General features: G+C 47.4%; 1 protein-coding gene across 1 annotated transcript; it reads left to right on the top strand.

Moving 5' to 3' along the window:
• The first annotated feature begins 645 nt into the window (after window positions 1–645).
• On the top strand, window positions 646–14196 carry KRT77 (keratin 77). The gene is given in 10 exon segments (XM_066265769.1): window positions 646–1331; window positions 6247–6461; window positions 7623–7683; window positions 8185–8280; window positions 9212–9376; window positions 11252–11377; window positions 11493–11713; window positions 12152–12186; window positions 12601–12727; window positions 12729–14196. Coding segments are annotated over 10 exon segments (1839 nt in total). The 5' UTR covers window positions 646–716; the 3' UTR covers window positions 12907–14196.
• The last annotated feature ends 457 nt before the right edge of the window (window positions 14197–14653 follow it).

Below are 14653 nucleotides of genomic sequence, written 5' to 3'. Positions count from 1 at the left end.
TTGAGGAGCTTGAGGTGCAGAAAGAAGCTGTAATGCATCCAGCAAAGTGTGGGCAGTCTTGGGCAGAGTCCCCTTGGCTTTCACTGGCACTCAATGACCACAAGACCATGTTTTCATGTGGCTAAAGTTTGGGGGTGTGCATGGCAATGGTAACAGTGGGGAGCAGAAGCAGAGGTGAGGACAAAACTTTTGACCTACTAGAATTCTAGGGTAGCAGATGTCTCCACCCTTGTTCTAGCTGCAGTCCCAAGGTGGCTAGATGACCCCTAACTTTGCCCCAGATCTCCCAGTCACCCCCCCCCCCCCCGAACAACCAACTTAGTGGTGGAGTTTCTTAGGAAGATGTCAACAAATAATTTGAGAAAAAACTTGTAGAGGAGTTTTCAACAGCATGACCCTGAGAGATTACTGCACTCTGATCTTTAAATGGAAAGAGATGAATGATAAATGATCAAGTTCAGGAAGTTTGTCACTGTAATTTCTGCAACTCATAGGTATGAGGTTTGAAACAGATGGTGCTGGCAGGCAAACTGAACAGGCAAATACTCCCCTCCCAGGATTCGGAAAGTGCCCCGCCCAGTCAGTGGCATTATGTGTATATATAGAGACAGAGCCAAGATCTCTTGCAAAGGAGTCACCCTTCTTCCTGCCCTGGTCTCCGCCTCCTCCCAGCTGGGCTCTTTCCCTTGTCTGCTTGCCTGGATGCTCCAGCAAACATGAGCCGCCAGTTTAGCTCTCAGTCAGCATTTAGCTCAAAGAGCAAGCGGGTTTACAGCCTTGGCTCTTCCGTAGCCTCGGGTGGTGGGAGGTGGGCTGTGGGGTCTGGGTGCCATGCCCCAGGGAGATGTAGTGGTGGTGGGTATGGCAGCCTTATGAGGGGGTTTGGCTCCCGGAGCCTCTACAATCTGGGTGGCATTAAAAGCATCTCAGTGAACCTAGTGGAGAGAAGCACCAGTGGCTTCCTCCAGGGTGGGGGAGTAAAAGGGGGGTTTGGAGGGGCCAGAAATTTTGGAGGGGGTGGCTCTGGAGGTAATGGTTTTGGAGGTGGTGCTTTTGGTGGTTTTGGGGGGGGTTGCTCTGGAGGTGGCGGCTTTGGAGGTGGTGCCTTTGGGGGTGTTGGCTTTGGAGGTGGTAGCTATGGAAGAGGTGGTTTTGGGCTTGGGGTCTTTGGTTCTTCTTGTCCCATGGGGGGCATCCAGCAGGTGACCATTAACCAGAGCCTCCTACAGCCACTTGACCTGGAGGTGGACCCTGAAATTCAGAGGGTCAAGACCCAGGAGCGGGAGCAGATCATGGTTCTCAACAACAAGTTTGCCTCCTTCATTGACAAGGTGAGTGCCTCAGGGACAGGCAGAGTCTCTGGGCCCTGACCAGATGACTGAGAGGTCCTGGTGCCCTGCCATCTCTCACCACGCTGTGATGTCTTGGTTTGGTGGTGTTAATTACTTCCAGATGTGTATGTCCTGGGACCTTAAAAAAGCATTCATGTCATTTAGGTCTCAGTTTAACTTAATGAGGGAATTTGGCTCCATCTTTTCCTTTTTGTAGGAAAACAGATAAGATGTGTGAAAATTCCCAACAGACAAAATACGTGATGTAGTTACCTCATTCTCATTCATCATTATCCACTATTCATCCATCCATCCATCCATCCATCTATCCACCCACTCATCCATCCCTCAAACATTTACTGAGCATCTATTATATGCCAGACAATGTGTTACAGGGTGGCTCCTGTCCTCAAGGAGGCACAGGAGAGCCTAGGTGAATGCCCTGGTGGGTATTGCCGGGGGCTAACGTCAACAGCATACTCAGTAAAATTCTGTCTGAATTCCTCATTTTAGCTCATTAAGGCCTAAGAATGAGCCAGATGAAGCCAGTGAGGCCCCTCTCCCTAGTTCCCTGATTAAACTTAGATTAGGTCTGGTCCAGGTCCAAATCACCAGGAACAAGAGTGACTTGGGGGGGAGGGGTCAGTAAAATAACTATGAGATCCTGGCAGCTGATCTCCTGAGATTCTCATTTGATTGTGGCCCCACCATGAATAGGACAGCTGTTCAGTTTTGTGACATGGAGCTATGGGCAGAGGCCAAGATGTGAGAAACTGTGGCTTCTGTCTTTCTCCAAGGTCGTGGCCAGTGTTGACCATGAAGAGAGAGTTCGTATCCAGGAGGGCTCTGACCTGGCTGTAAGGGAAAAGACCTCCCTTGCAGTGACTGTGGACCCTGGTTTCTGATGAGTCCTCTTGCTTTCACTTGTAAGCCCATCCAGCCTCTTCTTAGTACCGCAAGAGAGCCATTCTTTGAAAATGTCACATCACTCCTCCATTTAATCCTCCATTGATTTTTTGTCTCATTTAGAATAGAAGCCAAGACTCTGTAAGATCATATATAATCTTGCCCTCCTACCTACAGTTATTGTTAACCGCTGGCTTGCATCTGTGAAAATTAGGCAGCATGTCTACCACCAGCTAGAACAGCTCTCTCAACAGTGGTGACATTCAAGTAATTTAATAACCGGTTTTCTGCCCTAATGAAGATTTTAAGTATAAAAAAAATATACTGAAAGGTAGTTTATTATTTCATGCACTTAATATTTAAATAAGAACAATGGAAGAGGTACACAACATTAGATGATGTAATAAGAGTTTTAAAATATTAATGAAAAAATATTAAATAATACTCATAATATCTTGGGTGAATTTTGAGCATAATGCAAGACTGAAACAAATGACAGCTTGTCACCCCCTAGTTGTTTGGCACTTTTCCTCTTTATGTTATATGTTTATTTACTGAAGTAACAAATGTGAGGGAATTAGAATGTAGTATTTCATCAGAGGTACAATGAGTTTTATCAAATGAATGAATAAATATTACAAGCATAGTTCCGTCCATTTTTTTCCACCTATGGACGGAATGAACATTACTCTGGGTGTTTAGAATACACTGTTGCTCAGATGAACATTAAAAAAGAGTAAGGAATGTAAATTTGTGATTTCCACATTGGGCAGCTGCCCAGGTGCCCACTTTAGAGAGACCCTGATTACAAGTGCCATTTTAACAACCAGTTTGCCAAACTCAACAAAAAATTAGGTATCGGTTCGGTTGAACCAGTGCAAACCAGCTGAATCTCACCACTGTCTCTCAAGCTGCAAGGTTTAGTAACAGAATGATGGTTGAAATTTAGCTGTCTTGGATACAAACTCACTGCCTACAGAGGCCCTGAGCACTCTCTCTGCACCTCTCCTGCTTTCCTTTTGCTTACCAGAACACTATTTCATTCTTGCATTCTCCAGCACACCAAGCATGGTCCTGCCTCAGGGCCTTTGCACTTGCTATTCTTCTGCTTGGAACTCCTTCCTTCAAAGAGTGAGTTAGCCTCCTCCCTCAACTCCTTCAGGTCTTAGCTCAAATACCACTGTCTTAATGAGGCCTTCCCTGATCTTCCTACTTAAAGTAGCACGTTTATCCCAGCATTCAATCCACCATCTTTGTGTTACTTGCCTCCATGGCTCCTAAAGTCATTTAACACACTGTATATTTCACATTTCTTTTTTTATTTTCCGTGACAGAGACAGAGAGAGGGACAGATAGGGACAGAAAGATAGGAAGGGAGAGAGATGAGAAGCATCAATTCTTCGTTGCAGCATCTTAGTTGTTCATTGATTGCTTTCTCATATGTGCCTTGACCAGGGGTTACAGCAGACCGAGTGACCCCTTGCTTAAGTCAGTGACACTGGGCTCAAGTTGGTGAGCTTTGCTCAAACCAGATAAGCCTGCACTCAAGCTGGTGACCTCGGGGTTTTGAACCTGGGTCCTATGCATTCCAGTCCGATGGTCTATCCACTATGCCACCGCCTGGTCAGGCTCATATTTCTTTACAGTTGTCTCTCTGAATAGAATGTAAACTCCTGGGAAGCAGGGATTTTGTCTGTTACATTAATTATTGAATCTCCAGCATACAGAATAGTACCTGGCTTATGTTAATTGCACAATAAATCTGTGTTGAATGAAAAATTGAGTCAGCTATTCATTCCTGTGTCAAGCTTGACACTAAGTTGACACTAAGAGTGTAGGGATGGAGATAGTCTTTTTTTTTTTTTTTTTTTTTTAGAACCAATGACAAAGGAAAAGGACCTCAAGGAAAAAAGAAGAGGGTCCAGTTCTTCCCATAAGGACACTGGCCTGACTTTATTCTGCTGATTTTGAATCGCCTATGCCAGGCAATTCCAAAGCCCTTGGCATTTCACTAGTCTATGATACTTATAAACTCTCTTCTCTGTAGGCACCATGAGTCTCAGCAACTGTGTCCCCTGGAGAAAAAAGCAAGCATGGGCCTGCCTTCCTGGGGCTCACCTCTATCAGAGAGGGACCTGCTGAAACAACATTAAGAGACTGCAAATTATGATAAATGTCATAGGGGAAAAAATAGGGGCCGACACCAGAAAGGGTGTGACACTTTAGTTGAGATCTAAGGGTAAATAGGAGTTAGCCAGGCAAAGAGTTGGAGAGATCTGGGTTGCTAGAGGCTCTAGGATGTCTCTGTGGCATGAACCAGACGGAGGTAGAGGGGCACGAGAGTCAAGTGGGGTGTACTTTTTCCAGTAAGTAGGTTAGCTCAGCGTGGTGCTAAATTTTATTGGTGTTTTCTGAACTTCCCCTGAATATTGCTAGTGGGGGACATAGCCCAGGAGTGTCTGGGGGAGCACGGGAAAAATACGCAATGGCTTTCAATGATTTTTCTAGTTACAGTAAATCCCATTAAAATTGCCTGGCATTCCCTGAAGCCAGCCTCTGCCTCTGCAGTTTGGGTGGCCTAACAAGACCCAGGGGGAGGGTGTCTCTGGCTAAGCCCCAAGCAATCAGAGTTGTCCAACTGTTCCCTCATTGTTTGATGTGAAGATTCCCTGTAGGACTATAAGATTGTTCTTGTTGTTGTTGTCAGTCTCCACGACATGGAGCACAGGGCTGTGAACAGTGTTAAATAGATTTCTCCACTCCCTGGGAGTGCCGCTGAGTGAAAATAGGCCAGGTGGCAGAAATCTCCTACCAGCTGTGCTGATAAACCTGTGAGAGCTGGTTTGCCTTATCTTTTGCTTTGCTAAGTCAAACAAAAATGAGCCACAAAAAATAGTGTTCTCTGCGCACATTTTTCATCCTAGAGTCAGAACCCAAAGGGGGTTAACAAGGGCTGGACCCTCAGATAGGCATTCTCAAGTCCTGAGGATTCTAGGCACCCTCCTTAGTGCCCCATTGTAGGGCATGCCTTCAGGGTTCTGCTCTGACAGCACAAGCAATGGCTCTGCGCCCATTCATAGTTCCTGACAGAGTCTGGAGAGTGAGTATGCTCACCTAAGAAAAGCACAGCACCGCACATCCTCACTCTTCACCTATGACACGAGAGGGGAGCCTGCATCTGCAAGCACCCGGCACAGGTTAGGGGAGGGTTGATTATTATCACGCAGAGTCCATGCGCTTGGTCTGTACAGCCAGCCAGTTCTTTTGACCTTGAACCTGACCTTTGTGTCCGCAGTGTTGGGGAAGAGGTGCTGAGAATAAAAGATGATGTCCACTTTCGATTCTCTGTGTGAATGAAGGAAATAGCAGTCTGGGTGCTTCCCGAACGCTAGACAAAGTCTGCACTTTGGGGCACTGGAAGGTATTACACAAATGAGAACATTTACTTTTAAATTTCTGTCTGGGTTATAAAAAAACACTTAAATGAGGTGACTTCCCTGAAAAACAGACTGGCAGCCAGCGGAGGTGGTGGGGAGGTCCAGGCAAGTGGACCCAGAATCAGTTAAAACAAAGCTGAGCCGAATTGTTCCTGCTCTCCTCTTAGTTCCCTTTCTCCTCGATCACAGAAAGCATTTCACCACAGAGAGAAATGCGCCTGGGACGTGTCAGAGGCTCAGATGCCCCCTTACCTCTCCTCACGTGGCATGGATGAACTGAGCAGGAGAGGCTGTATGGTATAAGTTGCAGGCAGCTAAAGGACACAAGGGACTTGGAGGGATGTACCTTCAATGCCAGAGTTAGCTTAGTGTTAATTTTAGGCTAAATGGTTATAGCCATCACACTGTGCTCGTATGTCCTGATCCCAATGAAAGAGATGTTTTCTGACCCCTAAAAGGGCCATCCTGACTCTCTGAACTCTAAACATGCTATGGGGTTGCCTATCCTCCTCCCCATGGGGTGCTTCCTAGACCTACCACCTGGGGTGAACCTGCAGGTCTCTTGCTCTTAGGTGCGATTCCTGGAGCAGCAGAATCAGGTGCTACAAACAAAATGGGAGCTGCTGCAACAGATGAACACTTCGACTCGGACCAGAAACCTGGAGCCCGTCTTGGAGAACTACATCAGTGAGCTGCGGAGGCAGGTGGATTTCCTCAATACAGAGCAGATGCGCCAGAAGGCTGAGATCGTGAGCATGCAGGATGCCGTGGAGGACTACAAGAACAAGTGAGGCGCCAGGCGGGCAAAGCACTCAGGGGGACGCAGGACAGGGAATGGACTCAGGGTGCAAGACATTCTGCTTCCATGTTACTGTGTAAAGTGTGGGAGCAAGCCACTGAGCACAACCATGCAGGCTCTGCACTGTGCAACTGCAAGGGCTCCACTCTGCATATGGAAGCCCTGGTACTGCCAGTCAGCTCTTGATAGTATTGTGCAGGGACAGAGCAGACTAGCTACGTGGTGCTGGAGCCAGATAAGCCTCATTCCCGTTGTGGGCTTTGCCACTATCTGGCTGTCTGCAGGTCCATCTGTCTAAGGCTTTAGCTTTCACATTAGTAAACTGGGGATAGTAAGCACCCTCCTTGTTGGATTGTTGTGAGGTGTAGATCGTGACTCTTAAACTTTAATGTGCATCAGCTTGTTGAGATGAGATTGATCAGGGAGGTCTGGGATGGGGATGCAATGCTTGCACTTCTAATATTTTCAAGTGATGGTGGTGCTGGGAGGCTGGGGGTCACGCTTTGAGATCCACTGGTTTAGACAAAGCTATGTTTAATAAGTTCTTATACTGTCCACACCTACTAAATGCTCAGTAAGCACTAGTTATTGTCAATAATAATGGTAGGGCTGACAGGATTTGTCTAATTCTACATCAGCTGCTTCTGCATGATGCAGCAACTGACTGGCCTTTCCCTCCTCATGCTGAGGGTGGAGGGTGCTGCTCTTAACATCACTCTGACATGCTTACTGCATTGGGTCAGTAGGGAGACAAGTGTGTGTGAGATGAAAAGGGAGAAATGAAATTCACACTGAAGGTGTTGGGGGGTGCAGAACCATAGGTAAAGTTTTTTTTCTCTTTAAAAATATTTAGTAAAAGTGGTTATTTTAATTACGATTATAATATAATTGCACTTGACAAATTTACAAGTAAATAATGGAGCCACTGTTCTATGTGGGTCTGAATTTTCCACGTTGGGTAGTTGACCTGGAGAACCGGGAGCTAGCTCCAACTGCTTGCCAGTGAGAGTTGCAGGCCTTGGCAGGGGACAGTCAGAGTCCAGGACAATAAAGATTGAGGGACTTCTGAGCCTCCCCTGCAAGGAGAACTCTCAAGGAGCTAAGGTCAACCTCTGCAGCCTGTCTGTGTTTCTTACCTTCCTCCCACAGATATGAGGAAGAAATCAACCGGAGGACCAATAATGAGAATGACTTTGTCATCCTGAAGAAGGTGAGTCCCCGAGGGGACTGTGGGCCCAAGAGGTTAAACAGAGTGAGGAATTCCTGCGAGATGCTGTGTGACAGGGATGAACAGGGTGACCTTGGGGGCTGGCTTGTGGAGTGTGTTGTGCAAACGCTGAAGACCTTACACCAAGGGGCAATGCTAATGTGGATCTTTCGGAATCCTCAGGACTACCATCTCTTCAGAGTCCTGAAAGTGAATTAAATTAATTGACAGCTTTGAGTGTCAGTTATGTACAGCCTTGGGACCAGGGGAAGAACCTGGGGTGTTATGTGTGACTGACCAAGATGAAGAGCTCGGTGTCACATTTCCTTCTGGCCAGGAAAGCCAGGGTTTGCATGTCCCTTATTTGAGTCAGGTGAGGACATTTGCAGGCAAGGAAATAAACCCAGAGAAACTTTGCCACTTGCCCAGGCTATGCAACCAGCTGGTGGCAGGCAACACCCCGGCAAAAAGGTCAGACTATCTTTGTCTTTGCTTGTTGTTCAGGATGTGGATGCTGCTTATATAAACAAAGTGAACCTACAGTCCAAGGTGGACGTTCTGTTTGGGGAGGTCAATTTCCTGAAATATTTATTTGAGACGGTGAGTTCATGAGAAACCCTTGTCTTTTCCCACATCCCACAATGCATATGCGCTGTAAGAGGGGAAGGCCTGAAACAAAAACTGTACACTAGAGAGTCCTCGCTCCAGACACCTCATCCATCCTCTTAACCCCTCGTGCTCAGGATTCCTGGGTGGGTCGTTGGAGATGGGAGGCAGGGAGAGTCCTGAGGTAGGAGGAAGTAAAGCTGGCATGCTTCTGTTTGGGAAATGAGGTTAACACCTGGGACATTCAGGGGCAAAACCAACCAGAAATCTTCATCAGTACTAGGAAGTCCATGGGGACTGTTAAGGACTCCATAAGAGTGGACAGTGTGAATCTCAAAGGGAATGAAGATGAAGATAGTGGTGAGGGATAGCATGCTGTTACCATCCTTGGTCTCATAGTCACCTATGTCTTGGAGGCACCACTCAGGGCCAGATGCTGTGCTAGGATAGTTACTATGTCCTGGGTATTTCCATTATATGGATGAGACAACTGAGGCACTGAGAGATTAAATCACTTGCTCAGTTACCCAGCTAGTCACAGTCGAGTCTAGACTCAAAAGTTAGTGTGAAGGGCTACAAAGTGGAGTCCTTCCTACTGCCTCTGAGAGTCTCTGTGCCTTCAAGGAACAGGAGGGCCCAGCTCAAGGTGGCAGCCAAGCCCGAGTAAGGCGGAGACACAGGGCACCAGAACAGCAGGGTGGGCTGTGAGTTCAGGCTCTTTCTTCTCCCCGGAAGCTAGATCTGGGTGCCTTTACCTTTAGTTAAGGTCCCCTCTCAGTGCACAACAACAGTTCAAAGAACATTGCCCTGAGTGTCCCATCTGGCCCAGGCTTCTGGCTTTCCCAGAGTGCTTTGAGAGAGGAGAAGAGGGAAACTGAGGCCCCAGGCAGACAGTAAGAGTCAGCCTGTGGCTCATGCCTTGCAGGAGCTGTCCCAGATGCAGACTGACATCAGCGACACCAATGTCATCGTGTCCATGGACAATAACCGCTGCCTGGACCTGGACAGCATCATCGCGGCCGTGCAGACCCAGTATGAAATGATCGCACAGAAGAGCAAGGAGGAGGCTGAGGCCCTGTACCACAGCAAGGTGGGCCTGCTGCCCCACCGCCCACCTTGGTGTATAACACCAAACATGCCTTCAGATCTTGTCCTGTCTTTCTCTTAGTTCTTAAGTAATACAAGTTTGTAATAGAAAATATAGAAATTACCGATAAAGATTACTCATCTCCCTCTACCACTATTAATATATCAGCATATTTTCTACCAGTTCTTCATAGCTAGTATTTATTGAAAACTCATATGTGCTAGACTCTGCACTAAGCGCTTTATATATATATATATATTATTTTTATTTACTCCTTACAACAGCCCTATGAGATGAAGATGTCATTATCCTCATTTTACATATACATACTAGAATATGAGATTACCTAATTTCTCTGAGGTCTTGTGGCTGGTAAGTGACAGAGGCAGAATTTAATTAAACTCAGGTGTGCCATCTAGAAACCCATGCTTTCAACCATTATTATGTTTTTATTCTTATTTTTCCATAATGAGAGCTTTTACAATATAGTTTTGCACTTTTCTAAATCAGTTTGAATGCCTTTCTGTGATATTAAATATTCTACATATCTTTTTTTTTTTTAATTTTTGACAGAGACAGAGAGAGAGTCAAAGGGATGGACAGATAGGGATAGACAGACAGGAAGGGAGAGAGATGAGAATCATCAACTCTTTGTTGCAGCATCTTAGTTGTTTGTTGATTGCTTGTTCATTGATTGCTTTCTTATATGTGCCTTGACTGGGGGACTACAGCAGAACGAGTGACCCTTGCTTAAGCCAGTGACCTTGGGCTCAAGCCAGCGACCTTGGGCTTCAAGCCAGCAACTTTTGGGCTCAAGCTAGCGACCATGGGGTCACGTCTATGATCCCACACTCAAGCCAACGACCCTGCACTCAAGCTGGTGAGCCTGTGCTCAAGCGGTGACCTTGGGGTTTTGAACATGGGTCCTCCGTGTCCCATTCTGATGCTCTATCCACTGCACCACTGCCTGGTCAGGCTATTCAACATATCTTTAATAGCAGTGTGGTATCCATGTTAAGAATAAACCCTCACTTTCAGATAAATATCCCTGTAGTTAAGTCTTTGGGCACATCTTTGATTACTTCTTTAATATAAATTGACCTGGACCTTTTGGGAAGTTGAAGACTCTGTAGTTAAGGAGCAAAGGCCAGTCACGAAATTCTGAGCACCTGGCACATGAGATCTGCTTTGCAGATAAATGATCTATGGCAACCTTCATTCTTGCTGGCTTCTGTCCTGGTACCCTGCAGGCAGATATTCTGAATGGCATGGATTTCAGTGTCAGTCTAGGTAGACCAATGGCCAACAGTGGAAATATCAGAATGCAGAGATTTCCTTGAGCCAACCCTCCTCATTGCTTTCTTCTGAGTCATGGCCTATGGGCAGAGTTCCTGTTGCTGGGACCGTGTAGTCATGGAAAGGAGATAGAGAGGGAAATGCAAATAAACATGGGGCATGCTGAGGGCCCCAAGGGAGTGAGGTCCTGACTCTTAGGGAAGTCATTCTGGAAAAGGGTAGGAAAAAACTATGGTAGAGTAGAAAAAGTGAGGGGGGTCCCAGTGTGCGTAGGGACCCATTTGAAGGCTTAGATATGGGGAGGAGTAAAAAGGACAACCAGAAACAGCTTTGTCTGTCTGGGATGTAGGGATGGGCCTGACACTAGTGAAAACAAGGAAGGCTTGGTGTGTGCACGTGTATGTATGGTCAGAGCTTGGGAGAGGGGGGTTTAGTACAGGTGTGATTATGTGGGGGCAGTGATCTGGGAACTTTCTGAGGAAAGATCATTCTTGGGTAGGGTCTGGGAAGGCAGGTCTACCTCCTCCTGGAGAGGTTCTCTGTGGGCTTCAGGCTGACCATGATGCTGCTTTTGACCCTCAGTACCAGGAGCTCCAGATGACAGCGGGAAGACATGGAGATGATCTGAAGAACAGCAAGATGGAGATTGCAGAGCTCAACCGTACTATCCAGAGGCTGCAAGCCGAGATAAGCAACATCAAAAAGCAGGTGAGATGGGTGCTCAGGGTGGACTGAACAGACATACTCCCATGATGCCCTGCCAGATGGGGCTCCTGAGACTCAACCCTTGCGTGCTTCTTTTCCATGACTATTTCCTGAGCAGATTGACCAGATGAACACGGTCATTTTGGATGCAGAGGAGAAAGGACAGCGGGCCCTCCAGGATGCGGGGCAGAAGCTGCAAGGAATGGAGGAGGCCCTGCAGCAGTCAAAGGAGCATATGGCTCGACTGCTGCGTGACTACCAGTCACTGCTGGGAGCCAAGCTGGCCCTGGACGTGGAGATCGCCACCTACCGCAGGCTGCTGGAGGGCGAGGAGAGCAGGTGGGCCATGCTTGGGGGCCAGCACGCAGGTAGCTCTGCTGGAGCAGCGGGACTGACTATGTGGAGAGAAGATCTTCCCAGTCTTTCTGGAAAGATTGATAACCCAGGGTGAACAGAAACATTCAAGTCAGAAGCAGATTTGTATTATTTGGCAGGGTCATTGCCACCATACAGATACAGCAGAATGTTCCTGTATCTCAACCCAAGCCATTGCAGCCAAGTGGTGAACTACCCCACCCCACACCCATTAAAAGACTCCAAGGAAATGCTTAAAATCCCTTCTGGTGCCACTATCGCCCTGATCTCCCTGCCCAGGCACATGCTTTTCCCATACACAACCAGGCTCGGGACACCTCTGCTCCTGATGTTTTGAGCCTGCTGCCTGCCTTCCTTTGGACTTTTGCAGGTCTGGCTAATGTATGTGCTTTGGTTTTACAGGATGTCGGGAGAGCTGCAGAGCCACGTGAGCATCTGTAAGTAGCAGGGCCCCAGACCTGGGCTGGTTGGTGCCAAGGCGGGGGAGGGCTCGGCAGGATTGCTCAACAGGGAACCAGCAGTGGGCATTTGAGTTTCAAGTCCCACACAATGAGAACCAATGAGCAAACACAACCGGAGAAATTTGTTGAAATAAATTATGACTTTAGCTCTTCTTTATCTTAATTTTTATAATTCCCAATAATCAGCATGGCTTAGAACTCTTGAGGGTATATCAATAACGAAAATGTGCCCTCACATCCCTTTGTAGCATGAAGAATACTTTGGAAATGGGAATATTATCATCCAATGTGTCTTTCTGCAAGCCAGATGCTGCCAGTGATGAAGGATGTGGGAGGCTGCCCTGCCCCCCAGTCCTTCTGACCCCGTCTGGGCTGCCCTCTCCTCCACAGGTGTGCAGAGCAGCCAGGTGACTCTCGGTGGTGCAGGAGGCGGCGGTGGTCGAGGCTCTGGAGGTTATAGCAGCAGCGGCGGCAGCGGCGGGGGCTATGGCGGAGGTGGCAGCTCCCGTGGGGGGGGGTGGGGGCTACGGAGGGGGCTATGGGGGAGGAAGCGGAGGTGGTTATGGGAGTGGTGGAGGTGGAAACTACGGAGGGAGCAGCAAAGGCAGCACCAGTTATGGGGGTAAAGGCGGTTCCCCCAGACTGCAGATCATCCAAACTTCTACCAACACCTCCCACAGGCACATCTTGGAGTAGAAGTGAAAGTTTCTGTGACCCCTAGCTCCTGTCCCCTCCCCCATGCTCTTCTGATCCCCTCTCACTTACCTTTTCCTGATGGGTCTCAGCAGTTTTGCCAATAAAGTCCACTCTAGATGAGAAAGCAGGTGGATAACCCAAACAGCAGATCTATATATGAAAGGCTCTAGCTGGCAGTCAAAACACGGCCACTCACATTTTCAACTCAGACTCCACCTAGCTGGCCCTGCTCCTGTCCCTAGGGATGCCCAGGGCCCGGTCAGCCATGGAATGAAGAGCATCCACAAGGCCGATAATGGAGAGTCCATGTCAGTCACACAGGTTTTTCAGTCCCAGGTTCCTTTTTCTGTTCCTGGGCTGCCCTGGGAACAAAAAACCCATTCCTCAGGGACCCATGAAATGAAGCCTTTGGGTGAGTGGCTGACGGCATGGCAAGCTGGCTTGTAAGGGGCTCCTCTGTGCCAGGGACCAATTCCTGCTTTCTGGTCTGCAGCCCCACGCTATCATGTTGATGGAGAGTGTGGCTTGTTTGGGCCTGATTCTGAATCCCGGTCTCAAGAAGCATTGTCCCCTGGATTAACAGTCCCAAGCGGGAGTATTTCAGAGGGGCCGAGTTTCTGTCCACAGGGAGGACTGTAGTGAGCAACGAATGGAGCAGTTGATGGACAAGCAATCAAGTTCTGTTCTGTTCTGTCTGGCCTCTCCTGACAGCTTTATTCTTTGGAAGCTCAGGCCTTTCTGAAATGTACTCCATAACAGCTCTCCTGAGTACTGTTCCACAGGCTGGGCACGTGCAGCCCAGCTCTGCTCTGTCCAGGTGCCCAGGCCCTGAGCAGTGTGAAGATCAGACTCAGGTCTTAGGAAGTTCAGTCTGAACCAGGCTACAAGCTGCCATTTATTTGCAAACTTAACGCTCTTCTCCAGCCCTCTAAGTTCCTTCTGCCTCCTGCTCTCTGTGACTGAGCACTTGGTGAGACTTTGACTCTTCATGTAGGGTCCTATGAGGTGCTTGAGATGTGCTGAAGGGGACAAGAAAGGGAAAGTAGTGGCCAACTTCATGGGCCTTGAGAGAGAGAAGGTGGCTTTGCTTCTAAGGTCTGGAGCCTCCTTCACTTGCTTGCTGAGTCCTAACACAATGTCCAAGCTCATGATTCCCTTGGAGCATCTGATGTGTTCAGTGTGGGTACCTTGGGGAGTACTGTGACATCATCATTTCCTGGTTAAAAGCTGTACTTGAAGGACTTGACTTTTCTGGTGTTTCTACAATAAACTTTTCTGTGATCTCAAACAGCTCTTCAGTCAGAAGGTGAATTATTTCTTCTTTAATTTCTACAGACCTCTGGAATTATTCCTATTTAAGAAGTAAAGTGTATTATTTCTATTTTTTTTATTGTACAAACAATACATGATTTGAAAAACCTTGCAGACATAATCTTATTAATCCTTAAAGTGACCGATCAGTCAAAAGTCAATTAAACATTTGTTCAACAGGCATTTATTGTGACAGGCAGTGGCCTAAACACTGAGAACACATTATTATTTATTTATTTTTTTAAATAATTTTATTTTTTTAATGGGGCGACATCAATAAATCAGGATACATATATTCAAAGATAACATGTCCAGGTTATCTTGTCGTTCAATTATGTTGCATACCCATCACCCAAAGTCAGATTGTCCTCTGTCACCTTCTATCTAGTTTTCTTTGTGCCCCTCCCCCTCCCCCTTTCCTTCTCCCTCTCCCCCC

The sequence above is a fragment of the Saccopteryx bilineata genome, chromosome 1 (genome assembly GCF_036850765.1).
Source record: "Saccopteryx bilineata isolate mSacBil1 chromosome 1, mSacBil1_pri_phased_curated, whole genome shotgun sequence".
Lineage (NCBI taxonomy): Eukaryota > Metazoa > Chordata > Mammalia > Chiroptera > Emballonuridae > Saccopteryx > Saccopteryx bilineata.
This window is presented reverse-complemented; position numbering and strand designations above follow the sequence as displayed.